Here is a 23,811-nt window from a genome sequence, read left to right on the forward strand (position 1 = left end):
GTTTTCCTGTTCAGAGGTGACTTTTGCTCAGTGTGATTAGGAATTGGGTCTTGAGGTAAATAATATGAACATAATGCTATGTAGGAAATAGATACACAAAAGTGTCTAACGTTTCTGTTATATTTATTTTTGGTGAAATGCTGGATATGAGGGTAAGGAAAATAGTAATATACAGTATATTCAGCTCTCTGTTGTTTTCTCTGAGAAAAAGAGAGTTATGGTAATGAAAAATACAGATTGGTAAGTAAGGTAGATCATTTTCTATTTGGTTTTGAAATATATAAACAGATGCACTTGTGAATGTGCAACACTCATTGCCTTCATTATCCAGTTCTAGAACCTCTTGGACCGGCTAGGCTGGTGTTTTGCTCCATTTCATTTTCCTGCACTAAACAGACTTATTTTGGAATAGTTTTCTTTAAAGTGAATATTCTATGCAAATTGGTGCAGCCACTCTGGAAAACAGTGTGGAGGTTCCTCAAAAAATTAAAAACCGATCTACCCTATGACCCAGCAATAGCACTGCTAGGAATTTACCCCAGGGATACAGGAGTGCTGATGCATAGGGGCACTTGTACCCCAATGTTTATAGCAGCACTTTCAACAATAGCCAAATTACGAAAAGAGCCTAAGTGTCCATCAACTGATAAATGGATAAAGAAATTATGGTTTATATACACAATGGAATACTACTTGGCAATGAGACAGAATGAAATATGGCCTTTTGTAGCAACATGGGTGGAACTGGAGGGTGTTATGCTAAGTGAAATAAGTCAGGCAGAGAAAGACAGATACCGTATGTTTTCACTCTTATGTGGATCCTGAGAAACTCAACAGAAGACCATGGGGGAGGGGAAGGAAGAAAAAAAGGGAGGGAGCCAAAGCATAAGAGACTCTTAAAAACTGAGAATAACCTGAGGGTTGATGGGGGCGGTGGGAGGGAGAGGAAAGTGGGTGATGGGCATTGAGGAGGGCACCTGTTGGGATGAGCACTGGGTGTTGTATGGAAACCAATTTGACAATAAATTTCATATTAAAATAAATAAATAAAGTGAATATTCTCGTAGGGGGTTCTGTTACACAAGTAGAACTGGATTGCAGTCAGGAGAAAAATCCCTTCCAAAGTATGTTGATCAAGGTTCTGTTCCAGACAACAGAATCCACCCTGGTCTGCTTAAGCAGAAAGGAATGTATTGCAGGGATTTAAGGAGATTTTAGAACAGTCAAAAGGACTGCAGGGACAGGCACGAAGTGAACTTCCAGGAGCAATTTCCAGAGCAAAACTGTGGCTGCTGCACAGGTCCCAGCCTGAGTGGACAGTGCAGCGAGTGTGCTAACCAAAACTGCCAACCCTCCGGATGGACTGACTGAACCCTGGAGTGTCCACTGATGGTGCTGCGGAAAAACAAGGGCCTCTGCCACTATACTTTCAGAAGAGTCTCCCAGCCTGCACATCTTTATGTTCTTATCAGAGTCATTGTGTGTTTGTTCATCAGAAGCTGGGGCACATGTAGACATGCTAGCTGCAGGGAATTCTGGGAAATGTAGGTAATGTAAGGTTTTTGTTGTTGTTGTTGTTTTTTGCCTTCTGACCTCTAATGTATAGGAAGTCATGCTAGAAAAGGGTTGGAAGAGTCGGCCATACAGAGCCCACATTTTATTTTGAGAAGAAGGTAGGATGGTCCCTTTCCCCTGGCATTTCAGATCTTGCAGCTTTTCTGAATGTTCATGTTTCCCTTTGGTTAACCATGGATTCACTTCTGTTCAGTCCAGTTTCTAGAACCTTTCTGCCTTCCTTTCTTTTGAGTGGGTTTGGGGGATCTTGAGCATGTCAATTCTCTCAGATTTGGCCTGTGAGTATCTCTGTTTCAGGATATGCAGCCTGAAAACTCTTGAATTTGTTTTTCCGGGACTATCAGACTAAAATAGTTTGTTTATCTATACTTAACAAATACATGCATAGCACAAAAACATACACGGTACTAATCACTCTGTGGGAATCTCCATCCATCCTCCCTTGAGGGCTCCAGAGAAGCATGGAAATGAATGTCAGATTTAACTCTGAGTCCAGTAGTTGGACATTCTAGCTGAAGATTCTGGAGATGGATGGTGGTTACAGTTGTGTAACGGTGTAAGTGTACTTAATGCCACTGAGCTGTGCACTTACAATTTACCATCTTAACTATTTTTGTGTTATAGGTATTTACCACGTGAAATATGGGCCTTGTGGTCTAGTACCTAGGGCTTTGAAATCAGCCTTTGTCATGTATTTGCTCTTGGACCTGGGACATGCGATATGTAGCCTCTCTGAGGATGGTTGACTTATCTTGCTATGGGCAGAATCCTACGACACAGTGAATACACTGTAGTAGTTTCTACCCAATCTGGGGAAGAGGGCAGGCTGGTGGACTTTCTGGAACAGAGCAGGTGGACTGTGGAGGCCTGGATTGGTCACTGGGGGGGTGATGGGAGATCAACCCCTCGCCTGAATGGTGGGTGCTCAGTCAGCAGTCTGTAGACACTCTATTAGTAGTGTCTCTTTCCCTTAGTCTGGAAAGTAGCTTTTTTTTTTTTTTTAAATTTTAATGTTTATTTTTGAGAGAGACAGAATGAGAGTGGGAGAGGGGCAGAGAGAGGGGGAGACACAGAACCTGAAATGGGCTCCAGGCTCTGAGCTGTCAGCACAGAGCCCCATGTGGGGCTTAAACTCACGAGCCATGAGGTCATGACCTGATCCAAAGTTGGCTGCTTAATGTACTGAGCCACCCAGGCACCCCTACTTTTTTTTTTTTTATTCTTTTAAGGGCATCTTAGACATCATGCTAGTTTAGCCTTTTGTTTTAGACGTAGAAGGCTCAGATCCAGAGAGCCTAGTGACTTACCCAGGTTTGTGCAGGAGTAGAAATGAACATAGGCTGATTTTAGGGACGCCTGGGTGGCTCAGTCAGTTAAGCGTCCGACTTCACCTCAGGTCATGATCTCATGGTCCGTGAGTTCGAGCCCCGCGTCGGGTTCTGTGCTGACAGCTTGGAGCCTGGAGCCTGCTTCGGATTCTGTGTCTCCCTCTCTTTCTGCCCCTCCCCTGCTCATGCTCTGTCTCTCTCTGTCTCAAAAATAAATAAAAACATTAAACAAACAAACAAAAAAAAAGAACTTAGGCTGATTTTACTCCCCCACCATTTAAAAAAATTTTTTTTAACGTTTATTTATCTTTGAGAGAGAGAGACAGATACAGAGACAGAGCATGAGAGGGGTAGGGGCAGAGAGAGAGAGACACAGAATCTGAAGCAGGCTCCAGGCTCCCAGCTGTCAGCACAGAGCCCGATGCGGGGCTCGAACTCACAAGCTGTGAGATCATGACCTGAGCCAAAGTCAGACGCTCAACCGACTGAGCCACCCAGGCACCCCTCCCCCATCATTTTTAAGGCTTGCCAAATGTTGGGCATACCTGATGCAAATTTGGTTAAGTCAAGGTTACTTTCAAGAACTTGCCATTTTTCTCCCTAGAGAGAAAATGCATGAATTGACTATAATAAAAAGTGCTCCAATAAGTTATGTTATAATAAAGGTGCTGGAATTCAGATGTGAATGACAGGGAGACAATGAGGTCCACCCGGAAGAGGGAAGAAGACCTCACACTTGAGCCAACATCTTTGTGGTTATGGTGGTATTAAGGAGGTACCCTCTCGGAGGCAGTTTGGTTAGTAGGGTGCATGTATGTGCGCATGTGTGTGTGTGTGTGTCTGTCTGGGTGGATTAGGGAAGTCCAGGTAGAGTCAGCACAAGTAGGAACATCTTGGAAAAGGACTTCCTCTTTGGTAACAGGTCTGTGTTTGAAATCCAGCTCACCCCTCTACTCGTTATGGGCAAATAATTTGTCTATTCAAAAAACTTGAAGGGTTGTTGTGAGGTTGTTAGAAAACACATACCCAGAATGGTAGTGATTTACATGAGAAGGAAAGGTCTGTCTTATACAAGTGTATGTGTTTGAATTACATCACTGTGACCTCTCTTGTTTTACAGTGGATTTTCAGTGTCTTGATTGTGGGGTGTCGGTGTTGGTGATGTGAGTTCCCCAAGGGTGAGGAATACACAGGTTTTCCCACAGGGCCTAGGATAGGACTCTGCTCTCTGGCTGGGGAAAGAAGCGATTAAGAATACCAGGCCCAGGCCCTTTCTTTTGTGAAGAATAGGAAAGACTGTTTCACCAGGAAGTTGGAGTCACTATTTAAGAGATGCCTAGAACTGTCATGTGCTTTTAGGTTTCTCGGTTTTGCCTGGTTGCAGATTGAAAGTATCAGAATGAGTAACTGTGCATGTTAACTTACTTAGTTTAAAACATGTTGAATTAAGGTGCTCAGAGTTTCCGACAGTGAGCAGGATGATGGCTGTTCTGTTGGCAAATATTAGCTTTAGTGTGTCCCTGCCTGGGAATTGTATGGGGTGGGGTGCACTGTTAAGGATCCTCTGGGGTGACGACCATTCAGGTGGAAGGAGGTATAATAAGTGATGTAGATCTTTGCTACGCAAAATGTGGTCCCTGGGCCAGCAGATATCATCACCTGGGAGCTTGTTAGAAATAGAGAATCCCAGGCCCCATCCCAGAGGTGAGATGCTGGGCCAGAATCTGCATGTTAGCAGGATGTGTAGATGATTTGTGTGCACACTGAAGCTTGGGAAGCACGGATCTAGAAGATTGGATGTAGATTACTGTTCCTTGGAGTTTAGTCTCCCCTTTCTCTGTGGAGGAGCCTTCCTGGTTCTGTCTGACTTGAATTGATCCCTTGTTTATGTCTGGCTCACTTAGAGACCTGAAGAAGAGTGTTTTAATTGACTAAGAACTGCAGGATCAGGAAAGGAAGTGGAGGAAGGAACAGAATATGAAAAAATTGTTCTTAATTTGAGGCTTTAACATTTGCCTTGAAACGTGTGATTGAACTCAGTATCTGTAAAGTTTTTGCTTATAAAAGCAGGTGAGTCAACATTTTTCTTACCCAAATCATCAACCACTAGTTATTGGCCATCTTGTTCCATTCATTGGCTCAACTTTCTGTCCGATTATTTCCTTAGGATAGACATGATTTCCTTTAGGTAAATACGTTAAATGGAGAAGGATAGACATGAGAGAAATGTTTTTATTTCCTTTAAATGGATATTTTCTGCAAAGGAATTAATGATGAAAGACCCTAACTTTTGTTGATGGGGTTTTACTAGCACAGGGTTTTCAGTAGGCCTGGGCCTTCCGTTGGAACATCAAGGTCTTTTTGGTTTCTTACATTTTATGAGATATCATTTTTCCCCTAGAAAGTTAAAGTTGGAGAGGCTTTGAAGCATTGGTAAGCCTGGGGTTCTGAATTTAAAGTGTTATTCTTAGTGTTTAAGAACACTCTTTATAATAAAAAAGGTAGGATATTGGAATATTTTTGAGGGGGGAATTAAAAAAATTCAACCTCGACTTTTAGCGTCTCTTTGCCTGTATCCTTGTTACAAAAGCGGCACTTTCCCAGCATGGCATCATCACGTGACCTTTGAGCTTGTTTGCATTCATTCATTTAATTGACTCATCTGAAATTTTTGAGATGAGGAAACGAGCTTTGGATCAGGGATTGAGAGCCAAGGTAAAGGTTTGTGTTCTCTGCTCTGCTGCTGCCTGGCCATGTGGCACGTGCACATCTTGGACCCTGTCATCATCTCTGAATGGAAAGAATTGGATGAGACCCATAATTTTTATGGGGATGGGGGCTCTACGAGCAGGTTGTCTATGGATCACGATCTTGAATGTGAGGAACATGTTTTATTTGATGTACAATACTGTATTCATTTGGAAAATGGAAAAACTTTTTTTTTTTTTTAAAACAAGTGGCACATTGTAAAGCATGATACAGTCTTGCTGGTTAACATAGGATGAGAAGTACATGGGACTAACAGTTGGTGGCAAGGAGCAGTTTTTATTGAGTGCAGCATGCCAGGTACTGTTTTAAACTTTCGGTATGCATATGTTCTCATTTAAACTTCACAAACCCCTGGAAGATCAGTACTGTTATCACATGAGCCGATAGGTCAGAAAGGTATAAAGTATCTCACTCAGAGTCATCACAAACAGTATATGGGTAGATCTGGGATCTAAACCAGAACAAGCTTATAACCTTGGCTACGAGGTTTGCTATCTCTGTATTCATAGTCTGATATGAATCAAGATAAATTTTATCTATGCTTTACCTTCTGGAAAGAGAGTTTTTAAATGTGTAACTGGTATGAAATTACTCTTCAATCCTTAGGTATAAAAAAAAATCATGTATTTTCCTCTAAATCCAATTAAAGTTCCATTTGCAGAGACTGGTGAGTTGTTCCATATCAATAGTCACTCGGGATTCCTTCCCCACCCACACAGCTGGGCTAGAAAATCCTGAGGATCTCAAATCCCCACTTCATCATTGAGATGCTCATTGGCCAAGCGTGCATTGCCCATTTTAGAGTGGCCAATCACTGTTTGTTCCCTCCATATTTGAATCAGCTGCCATGATCTCCCTAGGGCTCCCAAGGCCAAACCAAGGTTTTTGGATGTTAGTCCCCAGCTATTCACACGTCTAGTCTTACCCAGAAGTTTTCACCTGCTTCTGCCAGGGAGCTGCATGGATACTGTTCCTGGTGCATGTCTAGACATGGGGTGATAATGGACACCTATACACAGGGTGTTAATGGACACAGAGCTTCCTGAAGGGAAGTGAAGTATATCTTTCATTCTTTCATCCTTATCCTATGGAGAATTGGTTAATTTCATTCTCCTGCCCAAATTGACAGCAAGACTTAACACGATTGACCTTAAGCAATTTTATTAGCAGCCAATTTGCATTTCTCTCGTTTGCGTGGCTAACCTGAGATAGTGCAAGCAATGAACTGATATTATCTATGTGACACTGGGTACATGAATTGAATTCTTTAAGCCTCTGTTTCATCTTTTATGAAATGGGAATAATAATGGTTTTTGTTCCACAGAGGGTCCTGGGGGATCAGCTCTGAAAAGACACTGATTCGGAGAAGGGCAGTGAGACCAGCCAAGCTGGAGGGAAGGGTACAAGCTGGTGGTGTTGTGGCAGCGCTGGGGCTGGGAATGCGCGCATGTCATTTGGAGTTTGGATTCTCGTTGTCCTTCTTTCCGGTTGTTTTATTAACTGGAGTTTCTGTTCTGCCTAAGATGTACCAAAATCCCTCAGATAATCTCCTGTTTTGCTCTCTTTAGGACCCAAATGACTTTGAGTGGAGCTTCTGGATGGAATGGGGAAAACAGCAGCTGGTGCGGTTTCTGCTGGGCCACATGGCTGTGTCTCAGGTGGCCGGCGTGCTTGCAAGGAAGGTATGATTATGTGCAGCATTTCCTCTTATGCCTGTTTCTTTGCCTTTTGAGAGGAAAGAGTCCTGAACTGGGAATCAGGAGATGTGGATATTGGCCTTGGGAGCCTGGAAAAGATGAGAAAGAATTGCTAATGATCAATAAGACATTTATGGTAAAGATCTCCTACATTCTTATCCTGCATTTGCTTCCTCCAGGTTATTTTTGAAACCATTGAATATGAAGGTTTTAGAATAAAACTAAGATCATACCTGATCAAATGATCGTATTGAAAAAACACCGATTGTTGAGGACAATGTATAAGTTCAGGAGAAAGTAGTGAATGATATCACTAAATGGGAACCATTTCAATGTCGAATAATTTATGCCACGGTAGCTGTTGTAGATCAGAATTCCAGTAGTATTTTTTTTTATTCTTGCCCTGGCTTGGAGTGGAGAACAAGGGCTACTTCAAAGAGGATGTTTGAGAAGTGCTTTCACAGAAGGGAGGATTGAAAGCCTCTTGATGGGTTTAGCTCCCAAGGGATCTCAGACGCTGCCTGGAGGATCTTTCTGTCGCTGAGGGGCCAGGCTTTTGTCCAGCGTCTTCTGATACACGCTTCTTGACTCTGTAGATTCCCCAAGTGAAAAAAAAATGAGTCTGTGCTTGGAAATCTACATAGTGAAGATGACCCGACCAAAAACTGACTTGGAAGTCAGCCCACAGGAAACGTTTGATTCTTAGAGGTTCATGGAGGTGAAGAGACCGAAGAAGCAGGAGCCTCTGGGCACGGCAGACCACAGTGTGAGGCTAAGGAAAACAGGGTGTCGTGTGGTTAGAAACGTGTACCGGACGTGGGCTATTTTTTAGCTCTTTCTTGAAAATCGGTGCTTTTCAGGATCGTGTCTCATCCTGGAAGATAGGAAATTCCAACAACATGTTAACTTTGTTTTAAATGTGATACTGATTACTTTTTTGTACCCAAGTGGTTCCCATCTTCTAAAATGGCAAAAACTTCACTGTTATATGCTGCCAGATCTTCATACATTAAAACGTTTCATAGAGCTTTCTGAGCAGACCCAATAGTAAATAATAATTTTTTGGGTGTCCCTAAGCTAGTAGCAATTTTAGGTACCTAAGCCCTCATTAATGGGTTTCTTTTCTTCCACAAATTTCTGTTTGGTCTTTTTTTTTTTTTTTTTTTTTTTTTTTTTTAAGACTTCAAGTTTTCTAGAGATTTAACATTTTTGTGTCTAACTAAAATTTCTCTGCCCACAGACAGATGACTTATTGCCCCAGGTCTCAGTTTTCCCATCTGTGAAATGAATAGCTTACTACCTGTCACTGTTACTTGTGTGAGGGAAAGACGAAGGATGTCAAGGAGGATCTGTGAGATGTGTCCACTCTTGCTACTGCTGCCATGGTTGTGGGTGAACTGCAGTGCAGCAGAAGAGTACGAGATGACGATGATGTGTCGGGTCTTTGGCTTTCTCACTGATTAGGTTTATAACTTTAGGAAAGCTTTTCACGGCAGGATTTTAATTCGTCATTTTGTGTAAGGTAGGGGTGGTAAGAGAGCATTATTATTTTTTTTAACCCCCTTAAAAATGAGGAGCTTCATTTGTCATAAATGTCATTAAAAAGTAAGGGTGAAACATGGAGAAAACAGGACAAAGAGAAAGCACAAAAGAAATGGCAGATAAATAGATCAGTAGTCACAATCAATATAAATGGACCCAGTCCCCACCCATACCCCCCAGAAAAAGGTTGTCAGACTGGATAAAAGAAAATCAAATAATGGCTCAGTTGGTTAAGCGTCCGGGTCTTGATCTCTGTTCAGGTCATGATCTCACAGTTTGTGAGTTCGAGCCCTGCATCCAGTTCTGTGCTGATGGCTCAGAGCCTGCTTGGGATTCTGTCTCTCCTTCTCTCTGTCCCTACCCCGCTTGTGTTCTCTCTCTCTTTCCCTCCCTCCCTCCCTCCCTCCCTCTCTCCCTCTCAAAATAAATACACTTAAAAAAGAAAAACAGAAGTAAGGGAAAATTAATAGAGTCCTGAGATGTGCTTCTTAGCAAGATGTACTTAAAATGGAAGGACATGGAAAGTTTGGTAGGTAAACGGATGGGAAAAGACATTCCAAGCAAACCTAAGACTCCCCTGTCCACCCATATACTGGTGTGGTTTTATTAATAACCAGCAAAGAACATTATTAGTGACAGAGGATTATTTAATGATACAGAGTTAATTCCATTAGGAGGGTGTTACAATTCTAATTTTGTCTGCTTTGAGAGATGTAAAGCAAAAGTTGATCAGTACCATAAAGATAGAAAAGTTTATGGGGCACTTGGGTGGCTCAGTCAGTTAAGCGTCCAACTCTTGATTTTGGCTCAGTTCATGATCTCATGGTTCCTCAGTTCATGTCGGGCTCCTTGATGACATCACAGAGCCTGCTTGGGTCTTGCTGTCCTCCCTCCCCCCCCCCCCAAAAAAAAAACCTTAAAAAAAATTTATTATAGGGAGAGGTTTTAACATAATTTCATGACTAATATATCATTTAGAAAAACAAGGAAAATATAATTAATGAGCTTGATATAAGAAATATATGTAAATTATATCTAACAACTGGAGAATTCACAGAATATTTATAAAATTTAATGACATATAGACCATACATTTCAACACATTTCAAAGTATTTTCAACAAAATGTCAAAGTATCTGTTCTATATAGGTTACTCTCTTTAATCCCAGTGCAATTAAGTTTGGAAACCGGTAACACGAGATGACCTAAAAACTCTAACTCATTTAGAAATTAAAGAAAACATACTTTTAAATAACATGTAGGTCAAAAAGAGATCATCATACTATAAGTTAGAGAGTAGAAATAAATGAAAAATGTTACATGTATCAAAACTTGTAGGGTGTGGCTAGCATGGTATTTAATTGGAAACCATAATCCTACACATTCCTATTAAGAAAGGCTGAAAAATAATGAGCAAAGTACACACAGTTTAAGAAGTTAAAGAACAGAAAAAAGGAAGGAAGAAAACAACAAAAATAAAAGTAGAAATTAATGGTAAGATTGGTCAAGGAAAAAGAAAGTGCACAAATAACCGATATTAAGTATGGAAAAGCTGATGAAAAAATATAGTAAGAGGATATATATTTTGCACACCTTTACACCAAAAATCTTCAAAACTTTGGCAAAGCAGACAAGTTGCTGGAAATATAACTTACCAAAACTGACTCATGAGAAATAGACCAAATAGTCACTAAAACCATGAAAAGAAATTTAATCACTAGTCAAATCTATTTAAGAAAATACTAGTAATCGGGGCGCCTGGGTGGCTCGGTCGGTTAAGCGTCCAACTTTGGCTCAGGTCATGATCTCACAGTCTGTGAGTTTGAGCCCCGCGTCGGGCTCTGTGCTGATAGGTCAGAGCCTGGAGCCTGCTTCATATTCTGTGTCTCCCTCTCTCTCTGCCCCTCCCCTGCTCATGCTCTGTCTCTCTCTGTCAAAGATAAATTAAAAAAAATTAAAAAAAATTTAAAAAAACATTAGTAATAAACCAATTCTGCCAAACATCCAGACACAAATGACTTAAATCTTAACCAGGCTTTTTCAGAAAAGAGAAAAGGAGGAAATGTATATTTAATGAAGATAGTATAAGATTGGTACCAAAATCAAAGGATATGCCTTACCAGAAATTATGACTTACAAAGATATAATAATTAGGACATTGTTGTATTGGTACCAGGATAGACAAATAGACCAATGGAACAGAATAGAGTTTAGAAAATACCTATGCATAGATGGAAACTTGATTTATGACAGAATTGGCATTTCATATCTATATGGAAAAGATGAACTGTTCAGGGGTGCCTGGGTGGGTCAGCTGGTTAAGCGTCTGACTTCAGCTCAGGTCATGATCTCACGGTTTGTGGGTTTGAGCCCCGTGTAGGGCTCTGTGCTGACAGCCCAGAATCTGGAGCCTGCTTTGGATTCTGTGTTTCCCTATCTCTCTACCCTTCCCCCACTTGTGCTCTGTCTCTCAAAAGTAAATAAATGTTTAAAAAAAATTTAAAAAAAGATTATTAAAAAAGATGAACTGTTCAGTAAGCAGTGCTGACCTAATTGTTTAGCTATATTAAAAAGAACTCATACGACACATAATCCTTTTCAAGGTAGATTAAGGATTTAAAAAGAAAAAAGCATATAACTTTTACAAAGTGTGATCTAGACTATCTGTTGTTATTAGGGTTGAGAAAGATTTCTTAAACAAGACCCAAAAAATACAAAATTGTAAAGGAAAACAATTGATAAGTTTAACTACATTAAAATAAGAACTTCTCAATGTATAATTATGTGTAATCATCAGTGTATAATTAGTGTACATCTTTGGATGTAGCCAAAGACACAACGAAGAAAGTGAAAAGGCAAGTCACTAATAGAGTTGTTTGCAACCTGACAGAGGACTAGTATTTGGAATATATAAAGAAATTTCCTAAGAAAAAGACAAATCACCCAATAGAAAAAAAATGGCACAAATGTGAAAAGGAATTTGCAGAAGAGGAAGCATAAATGACCAGTAAACTTAGAACACCTGTTCAACTTTTTTTAGTAATCAAACAAATACATCTTAAAACTGTATCATTTCCTACTTTCCAGTGTAGCAAAGACAAAACAAAAATCCTGATTGTATCAAATAACAGCTACCTGAACTCATACAGAAAGGTTGTGCATATGTATTGGTACAGCTTCTTTGTAATATATTACTTCAAAGAGATGCATAGCCCAAGGCTACTAGTGCTAATTCTGACATAGTCTCTGGAGAAACTCTTTTTGCCAGTCAGGGGGCAAGTCAGGAATTCATTGCAGTGATTGATGTTTGTAATGAAGAACCAGAAGGAATCCAGGTGTCCGTTATGGGGAAATGGAGGACTTGTGAACGTATTCCATGGAAGGGACTGAATCATAGCTAGAATTGTCAACATGGATGAATTTTTGGATCACAACATTGAGCTAGTAAGAAGGCTAGTTGCAGAGGAATCCATCAGATAAGATCCCATGTTTATAAAGCTCAGAATTGTGCAAAACTAAGTGATACGTTCACATATATGCTTACAAAGATGAGATTACTGTTAAAATTCAGGATAGTGGTTATGTGTGGTTGGGGTGGGAAGTGGATAGAATTGGGGGGAATGCAGGCCCACCCCTTTTTTCCCCTTTGACAGTTTATGACTTGTTTTAATTGAGGTATAATTGACATATGCCCAGGACCCTCTAAAGCACTGATGTAGCCTGGTCTTGTCTTAAGCTGGTGATGGGTATGCCAGTGCTATTTCATTATTCTTTATACCTTACAAATCTTATAAACGTTCCTTTTTCTGTGTTTGATTTTTGATGTACTGTAACTGGACATGTGGAAGAGTGAAGTGGGGCAGAAGGAGAGCTGAGGGTGCCTTGGGCACACTGAGTGTTTCATCTCCTGCCCTCCCTGTGACTCTTTGACATGCACGGAGACTGACGTGGCCATGTCGGATTGGTCTCCTTTGCCTCTCACTCTTATTCTTGCTATTTCTTGTTTGCTTTCTACAGATCAGTGTTTTCTGTAGCTTTTTTTCATTGTCACTATCCCTGCTCCTCCAGAGTCTTTTTACATAAAACTTTTCCCAATTGTGACTTTCTTACTGTGAAATTTTAATACCACAGATATACTGTCCATTTTTTGTACTATATGCATGCCTGTGCTTTGTGCCTAAAGAGTGATGTTTTCTTGTCTTCAAGAACCAACTCACCCCCCTCCCCTGGAGGAGATCTAGCCCCTCGGAGAATTTGAGATGTAGATTAACTTTAGGAATGCTCTTGACTGGATGCTCCTCCCTCTTTCCAAACTCCCTCCATTTTTAGATCCCATTTGCATGGACCACCGTCAGAAATCTACCTAGGTTAGGATACAGATGTTCTTCCGTTTAATTTGCTTGTTACTTTGAGTTGAGACTCTTTTTATCTTAGGCAGTTTTCAGAGTAGTTGTGGGAAGGACTTGGGTGAATCCCAGCTTTGCTGCTTTCAAGCCACACAGTCTTAAGTGAGTTAGTCGATAACTTTGAGCCTGTTCCTCATTTGTGCAATAGGGATGGTGCTGCTTGCTTCTTGGGGTGGTGGTGAGGGTCTGATGTTTTTCAAGGTTATGCTTGTATAAGATAAAAGCCAAGTATGTGGTGGCTGCTGCTGTGGTCTGCTGGTATTTGCTGTGTGCTGTGACTGGTCTGTGTGTGTGCTCCCGGGAGCAGTCACCTCTAGGGTGTTCAAGGGAGGAAGCAACTGTCTTGAGATTCTAAAGCCCCTGAGGGCAGAGGCTGCCTATTCAGCCATACCTATACTCTGCCCATGGACGTCTTTCTCTGACCCTCTTTCAAGCTTGGGTTGTTGGGGGAAAGGATTGAGAGCCACAGCCCTTCCCCCTGGAAAGTTGGGTGAGAACAAGAGGGGACCAAACACTGATCTTGATTGTGGACCTGATGTACTGGTGGGTTGGGATCCTGGGAGGAGGAGTGGGCACCTGTGCCTGGAGGTGTGAGGGAAGGCCTCCCAGGAGGTGCTCATGAGCTGCAGTTTGAAGGAAGTGGAAGGGTTTGCTTCTTTTGGCTTCTGGCATTTCATTACCAGGCCCAGGGGGACAGGTGGACTTTACATCCGCAGAGCACATCATATGCAAAGTCAGGAGGCAGTGTTCCTTGCCAAGTGTGCACTGACTCATCTGTGTGTGTGTCTCTCCCATCCCCTCCTCTCAACCACAGGCTTGCTTTGTGCGACAGCCAGTGGGCAGGGTTCTGCTTGTGGCTGGGGCACAGCGCTCTCTTTGTCTGAGTCTGCTTGGCCCTGATGTGTAAGCATGAACCACAGCTTTGGCCCCATTAGCTTCGTGCTTTCACCACCTGGACCAAGTGTTCCAGATGGTCGATGTTTTGGGGACTTACGGTGGAAGATTTGGGCTATACTTGTCTTTATTCCCCCATTTCCAGAGGCGCCATGAGCTACGGACAGACAGCACCTGCACAGATGGCATGTTAGTATGTCTGCAGTTCTCCCTGGCCCAACCCCTAAGCCCTCAAGGATGCTTCCCATCTCCAACTACTATCTCATCTCATCTCTTCCTTTGGTGGCCCAGCTCCTCCCAGAGAGAGGCAGATGAGGTTCAACAGTGCGATTTCTTTTTTTCTCTTCTCTTCCCTTCTCTTCCCTTCTCTTCCCTTCCCTTCTCTTCTCCAGGACAAGTCCTAAAACTTTCCACTGAGCTCCTTGGACAAGGTTAAATGCCTTTTCTCTGGGCAGGGCTTTCTCTCTGGGTTTTGGCGAGACTGGACCAAGGGCCGGTACCCTGGGAGGGGAGGCTGAGTAATGGCTCTGAGCTTTGGCTGTGGGTTTGTTATGACTGGATTGTGTGTTGGGTGGGTCAGACAGTTGCCTCCTTTCCTGAACACCCCTGTGGCCTTGCTACCACCTGAGACATTGTGTTCTCTGCCCTCAGAGCTAAAAATATCCCTGTGTGAACCTTTTGAGAAGGCTGGCCTGGTGTGGGGGCTGAGGGTGGCTGCTGTTGCTAACCACAGAGCGACGTTTTCACTGTACCTCTGACTGGCAGAACCCACATCATTAGCACCGGGCCCTGACCAGCTGAGCTCATCAGCCACAGGACTGAAAAGCGTGGTTCCGTGGTGTTGGCTGAAGTGAGGAAACTAACCTCTGGAAGGCTGCGGTCAACAGTGTTCTCTGCCAGCATCTTATTGAAACCACACACCTAATAGGAATCTCTTGTGCTAACCAGACTCTTCTTCCTCCATCAGTGCGTATCTAAGGAGGGATGGAATTGGCTTTGTTTGGGCCCACTGGCCTTTGCTCCCAGGAGAAGCAGCTAGAATGTGGTTGTTTGGACTCTGGGATGGTTTTGGGTTTTCCCTCTTTGTTTGGGGATAGATGTGTGTGTGTGTGTGTGTGTGTGTATGTATGTATATATATCCCTCCCCAAAATATATAACTATATTTTTTAGTAGCAGCTGCAATTGATGATGTAGTATGTAATAAATTATGGCATACATAAGGATTATTGATTGACTTTACTTATTTCTCAAACAATTGCCCCCACTGAGTGGTTTCTGGGCAGATGTACAAAAAGAATTCATAGACAGCAAAATCTGGTATAGTTGCCAACAGTTGTCCTCACCAAGGCTTTACCCTTTTGCTCTTCCCGATGGAGGTAAGCTAATGAGGGAACCACGCAGGCACATCCTTTTATCATTCGGTGCCTGCAGCACAGAACAAGCTGAAGTGGGAGAAAAGTAAGGATGTTGTAAGAGGGGGCATTGCCAGCCAGCTCTTCTTGTGGCTGGGTCTTGACTCCCAGTGAAGATTTGAAGAAAAGGAGGGCGAGTGCATAGTTTTTCCTCAGGGGTGGTGATTTCAGCCTTGGAAACACACCAGTTTAGGGTTAGTCTCTCTGAACACCAGTGGGTGGGGTGATGGGCAACAGATTCTATCACAGATGTCTGCTTTCATAGCTTGGTGCCTGTGCCCTATCGGTTGTAAACTATTTGAGATTTCCCCCAGCACAAGTAGAGTTGTAAGAGACCCCTGTGATGGAAAACAGGCAGTAGGCAGGGAGATGTCAGGTGACTCCCTCCGTTCCATCTGCCCTGGCAAAACAGCCTTTGTTTATAAGGGGTTAAGTGGTATAAGTAGGGACCTTGGAAAACAGCAGATTTTCATGTTAGTGGACTAAACAGCCCCAAATTTTGGTGCTAACTTCTTGTTACTTGTTTGTCATAACTACTAGGTTAAATCCAAAGACTTGGGGAAGCATATCCATCGACCATATCTACCCATGTACCCACCCAACTGTTCCACCATTCATTCATTTATCCTGCATTTATGGAGTGCTTGCTATATGCTAGGCACCATGTTAGATTCTGGGCTTATATTACTGTAATTTGAACAAGGCAGGATATTAGCCTGTGAGGGGGGACTATCAAGCAGAGAGTCTGTAATGGGCCGTCTTGAGGAATAGTTCAGCATAGACACAGGGAGCAGTGGGAGCAGAGGGCAGGTGGCCGACCTACTTCAGTCTGGGGCGGGAAGCACTGTGTCCCATGAGGAAGGCTACTGCATTCTCAGTTTGCCATTTTGTCAACTGTCACAGAAATGTAGTTTCTTTCTGATTGTTTGCTAGACTTTTAAAAGTTTCTTCTCTTCCCTCACCTGCCTTTTCATCTTCTGTTAGAAACTGAAGAGCCTGGAATAAGGCAAGTAAAGGGGGTCAGGAAAGTCCTATGCCTCAACAAAGTCTGCCCAGCCTGTCTTACTCTCGAGCTTCAGGTTGCTCACACTTTGATGCTTTTTGAAAGAGCTTTGTGAATGCAAATTAAAGCCACAGTGAGATACCACTGCACACTTGGCAGACTGGCTCAGATGAAACATAGTGACAGTGCCAGATGCTGGTGAGGACGGGAATAAACTGGAGCACTCATACCTTCCTGGTGGAAATGCTGTTTAGCAGATTCTTCTAGAACTAAACATGCAACTACCATGCAACCCAAACAATGCACTCTTGGGCATTTATCCCAGAGAAATAAAAACTTATTTTTACACAAAAAACTGTACACATATGTTTATATCACTTCTGTTCAGAATAACAAAAAACTGGAAACCCAGATGTTCTTTTACAGGTGAATGGTTAAATAAGTGGTGAGACATCCATAACATGGAATACTACACAGCAGTAAAAAGGAGCAAACTTTAAATACCCTCAGCAACTTCGATGAGTCTCCAGGGAATTACACTGAGTGAAAAAAGCCAATCCCAAAGGTTGCACACAATTCTTCAAGTAAAATTTTAGAAATGGGGAAGATGGTGGTGGTTTCCAGGGGTTAAGGATGTGGGATAAAGGGAGTGGGAAGGAGGTAGTTGCAAAAGGGCAACACAAGAGATCCTTATGGTGATAGAACTATTTACCTCCATCTGTAAAGATAAGATGTTACATATCTTTACTGTGGTGGAGACTGAACCTATACCTGTGATAAATTATATGGAACTAAACACACACACATACAAAGGAGTACAAGCAAAACTGGGAAACCTGGATAAATTTGGTGGATTGTAGCAATGTCAATATCCTCGTTGGATATGCTATGGTTTTGCAAAATATTACCATTGGGAAAAACTGGGTGAAGTGTAGGAGGGGGGATCTCTTTGTATTATTTCTTATAACTGCAGGTGAATCTACAACTATCTCAAAAATCTCAAAAGCATTGTATAGAATTAGAATTTAAATTTCTAAATTAGAAACGTCACAGCCCAGTCTTAAATTAAGCTCATGTTTTGTGTACTTGATCAAAATGATTCTTTGTGCCTTCTTCTCAAGTGGCCCATAATTTCCAGTCATAATCATCACTTAATTTAAACAAACTGGGATTTTGTTGACTCTTAGGTGGATTTTTTAAAACTTGAGCTTGACATAGATTATGTGTGTGATCAAAACTGTGTATCTGCCCAGGTTGCCCCGAAAGCTTGGGGGAAAAAGTCTTAAAGTCCTTCTGGCGAGGAATGAGAAGTCTTGTTTTTGAATAAAACATAACCCATTTTATTTTTGATTTTTGAAAAGTTTAGTAGTTCCCAGCATATTTGGTGTCAGAAGCTTAATACCTGATACTTAAGCATTTTCACTAAAGAGGTAGACAAAAGTTTGATAAATACAGAAGCACTTTTGGAGTAGATATCGGTGAAACAGGCCTCCCTAGGCCTTTGCATATGAAAATGGACTTTGAAGCACTTGGGAAAAGACCCCTTCCTCAGGCCATCCAGATGCAGCTTGTATGGGTGGGCAGGGTCACTCTTCCATTTCTAGCTCCTCTCCAGCTGCCACAACCCTGGGATCATGACCTGAGCCAAAATCAAGAGTTGGATCCTTAACTGGGGTGCCTGGGTGGCTCAGTTGGTTAAGTGTCCGACTTCAGCCCAGGTCATGATCTCACAGTTTGTGAGTTTGAGCCCTGTGTCAGGCTCTGTTCTGACAGCTCAGAGCCTGGAGCCTGCTCCAGATTCTGTGTTTCCCTCTCTCTCTGCCCCTGTCCTGATTGTGTTCTGTCTCTCTGTCTGTCTGTCTCTCTCTCTCTCTTTCTCAAAAATAAGAATAAACATTAAAAAAAAAAATAAAAAAAAGAGTTGGATGCCCAACTTACTGAGCCACCCAGGCACCCCCTAATTTATATAAGTTTTAAAAAAGTAGGTATTATTTTTATCTTTTTCTTTACATCACCTGTCTGCCATGGATGCCTTGACCCACTGGGGAGAATGAGTAGGTAATATGAGGGCTAGTGGAGAACATGAAGGCAACGTGCTTCCTTAGAATGGTATTAAATGTGCTCTGCCTGTCCTAGATGGCAAGAGGAAGACAGTGGGGGATGAGAATTGGGGACAAACATGTGGGCCTGTACGGTAGCTTTGGTGGGCACAGTTAAATTCACCAGAGAATCTCCTTCAGCTTTTTCCAAATTGAAGCCCCTTAGTCTTTGGTTAAGTTCCCAAATGAAAGCCAAACAAACAGGCTTCTTCCAAATGGATCAAATAACGCTTAATAAAAGTGTAGCTGTGTGTATGTATGTTGCCATGTGTGCGTGGAAAAGGATTCCTGGTGGTAAAGACTGTGGATTATGTTGGAAAAACCTTTTTTTTTTTCTCATTTGTTAAAACTACTTCCTAAAGTGGTCTTTGGCGACCTTGTTTCTTATAAATGGACTCTTCCCAAAGGTGAGTATTTGGGGGAAAATCTGAAGCAAATTTATGTAGCTGTTTTCTGTGGGCAGTAGGATGGAAAAATAGTAAAACTGAACTGCAGTTTTCTCTGATTTTCTTGGAACTTAAAACTGGCTGACCTAGTTGCTCATTCAAAATGTTCTCTCTTGGGCTGGAGCATAGGTTTGGGAAGGGATGGTACTTTGGCAATATTTGAAAGAGTTAGCATGTAAGGATGAGATTTACAGTTTGTGGTCCACATCCGTCTTTGTTTTAAAGAATTCTTCTTCTTTTCACAAGGAGACCTATTTCAAGCATTGCCAACTTTTCAATGTGGTGTATTCCTGGAAACCATATTTTTAAATGTACACCAGAAAGACCCCGTTGTATTCCCCTCTAGGACTAGACAACTAGTATTGGTCATGTTCTTACTATGTATGCAGACACTGTGGAAAGCGTTTTACGTGCATTAAGTTAATCCTCATGAAGTACATGCCCTTATCCTAACTGTACATATGAAAAAACTGAGGCATGGAGAGATGAAGTCACTTGCCTGGGGTCACACAGGTAGTTAATGGGGATACCAGGATTTATTTGGGCAGTTGGACTTCAAAGCTTGAGTAATTAAACCCCTATAATATGTTGCCTCTCTAACAATGTTAAAACAGTATTGTGGTTTTAAGTAAGGATTTATCAGCCAGATATGACCAAGAATATGTCATAAAAGCAAAGGCATATTCATTTAGTTATTTACTGTCAGTAATTGTAAAACTTTATAATTGGGTAGAACAACATTCTGATTCTCCTAAAATGCGAATGAACATGCCAATCAGATTGACTATACAAAGGTCTCAATATTGTATAAAGCAGGTAAGATACTTTTTCTGTAAACAGTAAACAATACGTTAGTAAAAATACACTGAGATATTTCGATGTAGAAATCTGGTTTGGACCTTAGAAAGCCGTTTGTGGTTTGGTTGGCTCAACTGTCTCAATGAAACACCTGAGAAATGTGTACAAATACTTTCTTTTACCTTCACGTTTGCAGGATGGTGTACGCAGGGTTCCGGGCTGGTGGTTTTCCCAACGGGCTTCTGGCTTCCATAGTGTCTTTTGAAAAGTCGGCTCAATATCTTGTTGTAGGATCCAGTGGTCTGGGTGGCTTTGGCTGAAGGCAGGAAAGTGGCTCCTTCTGGGTGGATCTGGTGGAGTTCTAGGGTAGGCAGCCGTCACTCTAGGGCTAATGTGGAAGGTCCTTCTGAAACCTGTTTGGGTTTCACTAAATCCCCAGGGCAGTGAGAATAGTTTGGTTAATGGATCAGTAAGCATTAGGCATCTATGTAGAACCTTTAATAGCAATACCCATTCACTCACTCTTTTCTCTTTTCCTCTCTGCCCTCTCCCTCTGTGTGTCTCTCACTGTGTCCCTCCCTGTCTGCAGCACAGACCCTGGATCCTGGGGGCTTACGGAATGTGGGCCTCCTGGTGTGTTCTGGGGGCCCAAGGCACGGCCATAATTTTTCTCCACACCCTCATCTCCTTCTGCGTGGCCCAGTTCCAGTCGCAGCTCCTGTCATGGCTCTGTTCTCTCTTCCTGCTCACCACACTGAGGCTGCAAGATGTGGAGGAAGTTAAGGTAAGTGTCTCTGTTTTACCCTTGAGAAGGAGAAGGCCCCTTTAGAAGTGCTCCCATTGGGTAGATGCCTTTGTTTTCAGTCAAGAGTCAATTGAAGAATCATGGTGGGGGTCCCCCTAGTGACCATATGGGGTTGATGCATGTGAATCCTGGTGTGTTGCCTTCTGGAATCTTGTCTTTTGTGTCTGACCCTGTCTTAGCCCTCTAAGGTTGCCCAGGGCTGACCTTCTACCTCTTTTCCCAGTGTGGGTAGGCATGGATGGTGCCTGATGTCATAGGAACAGAGGGTAAGGAGCAACAGGAAAAGAAAGCAATAGTCTTCTATGCATTTAACAAAAAAATCATCTGTAGAGTGCTCTACAATTTATGGGGAACTTCCACATGCCTCATCTCATGCAGTACCCATGATAGCCCCTGCAACAGATAAGGAAGGTATTTTCCTTGCACAGAAAACCTCGGGAAGTTTTGATATTCTTTCTTTAGTCATTGCGGCACTGAAAGTCTTGTGGTATCGTGGTATCCTTACTCTTGTTCACATGATCATTCATCCATTGGCTTAGGTGATAGCACTTATGCACTGTGGGTCGGCACAGTTGCAGGAAAGATGAGCCAGTGGATGACTTGGTTCCGTGTCTCTTCTAGTAGCTGTGTTTCCTACTCTTGAAACTGGAGGCAGTCATTTAACCTGAGTCTCAATTTCATCATTTTGAAAATGGAAGTAGTATGTGCTCTATCTTCCACGTGGAGTTTCTCTGAGCCTCTGATAACATGATATGTTGAGTGATTTTGTAAAAACTGTAGCATTTTGAAAATTCAGTGGCATTTCCTGTTACGCTATTTTAATTTTTCTCACCAACAGATTGGGGCGAACACTTTAAGCACATATGTCAAAATCTGGACTTGTGAGAGAAAGTAGGGTAGTGTCTCCATCTTAACAAAAGAGACTTCCCACAATGATTAACTAGGTGATCATTAAAATACATGGGTTTAAAAATAGATCTGCAATAAAAATAATTCACACCTAACTTTTTGGGGACCTGGCAAATGTACAAAACAGACTCCAATCATAATTATCATTTGTGTGGCAATAGTTAGCATCAGTTATGGATGTTGGTAGTGACTAAACATTCCATTTATTATGCAGACTAGAGGTTTGAAAAATACTGCCCAAGGGAAAGAAATGAGCAGAAGCTACTTGCTTTGGGCTTCCATGCTTTTTTATTAAAAAAATTTTTTTTTAATGTTTATTTTTGAGAGAGAGACACAGACAGAGAACGAGCAGGGGAGGGGCAGAGAGAGAGGGAGACACAGAATCGGAAGCAGGCTCCAGGCTCTGAGCTGTCAGCACAGAGCCTGAGGCGGGGCTCAAACCCATGAACCTGAGCAGATCATGACCTGAGCCAAAGTCGGATGCTTAACTGCTTAACCCACCGAGCCACTCAGGAGCCCCGGGTTTCCATGCTTTTGCACTTGCAGTTCTTCTGGTCTTTCTCAGTGGCTGCTGAAGGCTCAGACATGCAATAGAAACTCTTCACTGGTTAGTTTTTCTGTGTAAAGTTGTAAAAGTCCTCTCATGGATCGCATTAACTATTCCTTTCTTTGTCCCCCGTTATATCTTGTCTGTATTCCCATAACTTGTTCTTCTCATTAAAAAGGCAATATATATAATGACAAATACAAAAACATAAAGATTATAAAATGATCCAAATTTTACTCCACCTAGTACTGTTAAGATTCTACTGCATTTGCTTCTTGTCTTTTATTTCATACATCTTTTAGTACGTACATGCTTGTTATGTCTTCTCTCGTGCTGCATTGTAATTATATACTTACATGCCTATCTGCTGTGTGGGAATTTAGACGCCTCGAGGGCAAGGACTATTTTTCTTGACTGTGTTTCTAAAGCTTATTTGGCAAATAGTTCTCAACTACATGTGGAGCCAAATTAACAGAAGAGCAAAAGGAAAAATATGTTGAAGACAGGAATCCCACGTGACATTTATAAGTCTCTCTTTGCCTTCAGTATTGTTGGAAGAACTGTCCAAGTATCCACTGGCTGTAGCTCATCTCCATGTCCCCCACTGGATGAATCTGATGCATATCTGGGCAAACTCTCATCACCGCACACGAGGCCTAACGCTAAGTAGATGAAACGCTAAGTAGATGAGCGGTGTTAGAGACGCTCTTCCGCCCACTGCTCATTAACTCCTGGTTTCCATTCCCACTGAGATTTACCTGCTGCCCAGTGGTGGAGAAACCCCCTGTATGGTACAGCTGCTCTCTCTGTGGAAGCGGTCTCCTTCCCAGGGGACCGGATGGCATCCCTCCTTGACACTCCAGAGTTGTCCTCTTCTTGTGACTTTGCAGAGAGGGTGGTACCAGACGGAGAACGAGTACTACTTGCTGCAGTTCACGCTGACCGTGCGTTGCCTGTACTACACCAGCTTCAGCCTCGAGTTCTGCTGGCAGGAGACTGAGAACAGCTTCTACTCCTTTCCCTGGCTGGTGGCCTACGTCTTCTATTACCCCGTCTTCCACAACGGGCCCATCCTCAGCTTCCCAGAGTTCATCACCCAGGTAGAGCCCGTGGGGGGACTGGATTGGTACTCCGTCCTTGTTGGCCATGGCCATCCATGAGACTCCTGAGGCTTTTCATTCTGGGGTGCCCACAAATTTAAGACACGTTTCTGTTGTGACTTCTTAGGTAACAAATGAAATACTTAGGAGAAATAAGTATTTGAAATACAGATCAGCCTGTCTCTGGGGCATGTTGGCTCTAGGAACCCCCCACCCTGACTCTTCAGTGGGTGCTGGCAACCAGGATTAGTAACTGGGCACAGAAAGGAACTTAGGGGTGGGTATCCACTGCCAGAAAGTCCCAGGGAAAGACAAAAGTGGATTCTGGTGGTGGTACTTGGAAAAGTAGAGATACTATCTATGCTGTTGGTTGGAAAATATCACGTTCTCCTTTATTGTCACAAACTGCTTATGGAGAAACTGCCATCGCCTGGGAATTGTTCAGGGGGACCTAGATGAGCCAACAGAGTGCAGGTAAAG

At 42.4% G+C, this 23,811-nt stretch overlaps 1 protein-coding gene across 6 annotated transcripts in view; it reads left to right on the top strand.

Moving 5' to 3' along the window:
- Positions 1–23,811, top strand: part of HHAT (hedgehog acyltransferase) — a 324,958-nt gene that overhangs the window by 57,450 nt on the left and 243,697 nt on the right. For all 6 annotated transcript variants that reach the window (XM_019429308.2, XM_019429317.2, XM_019429288.2 and 3 more), the window contains 3 exons: positions 7,241–7,354; positions 20,560–20,754; positions 23,122–23,331. In XM_019429308.2, coding sequence (XP_019284853.1) covers positions 7,241–7,354; positions 20,560–20,754; positions 23,122–23,331 — 519 coding nt within the window. The remainder of the gene's footprint in view (positions 1–7,240; positions 7,355–20,559; positions 20,755–23,121; positions 23,332–23,811) is intronic.

Source organism: Panthera pardus, unplaced genomic scaffold, assembly GCF_024362965.1.
Source record: "Panthera pardus isolate Hobbes unplaced genomic scaffold, ASM2436296v1 HiC_scaffold_21, whole genome shotgun sequence".
NCBI lineage: Eukaryota > Metazoa > Chordata > Mammalia > Carnivora > Felidae > Panthera > Panthera pardus.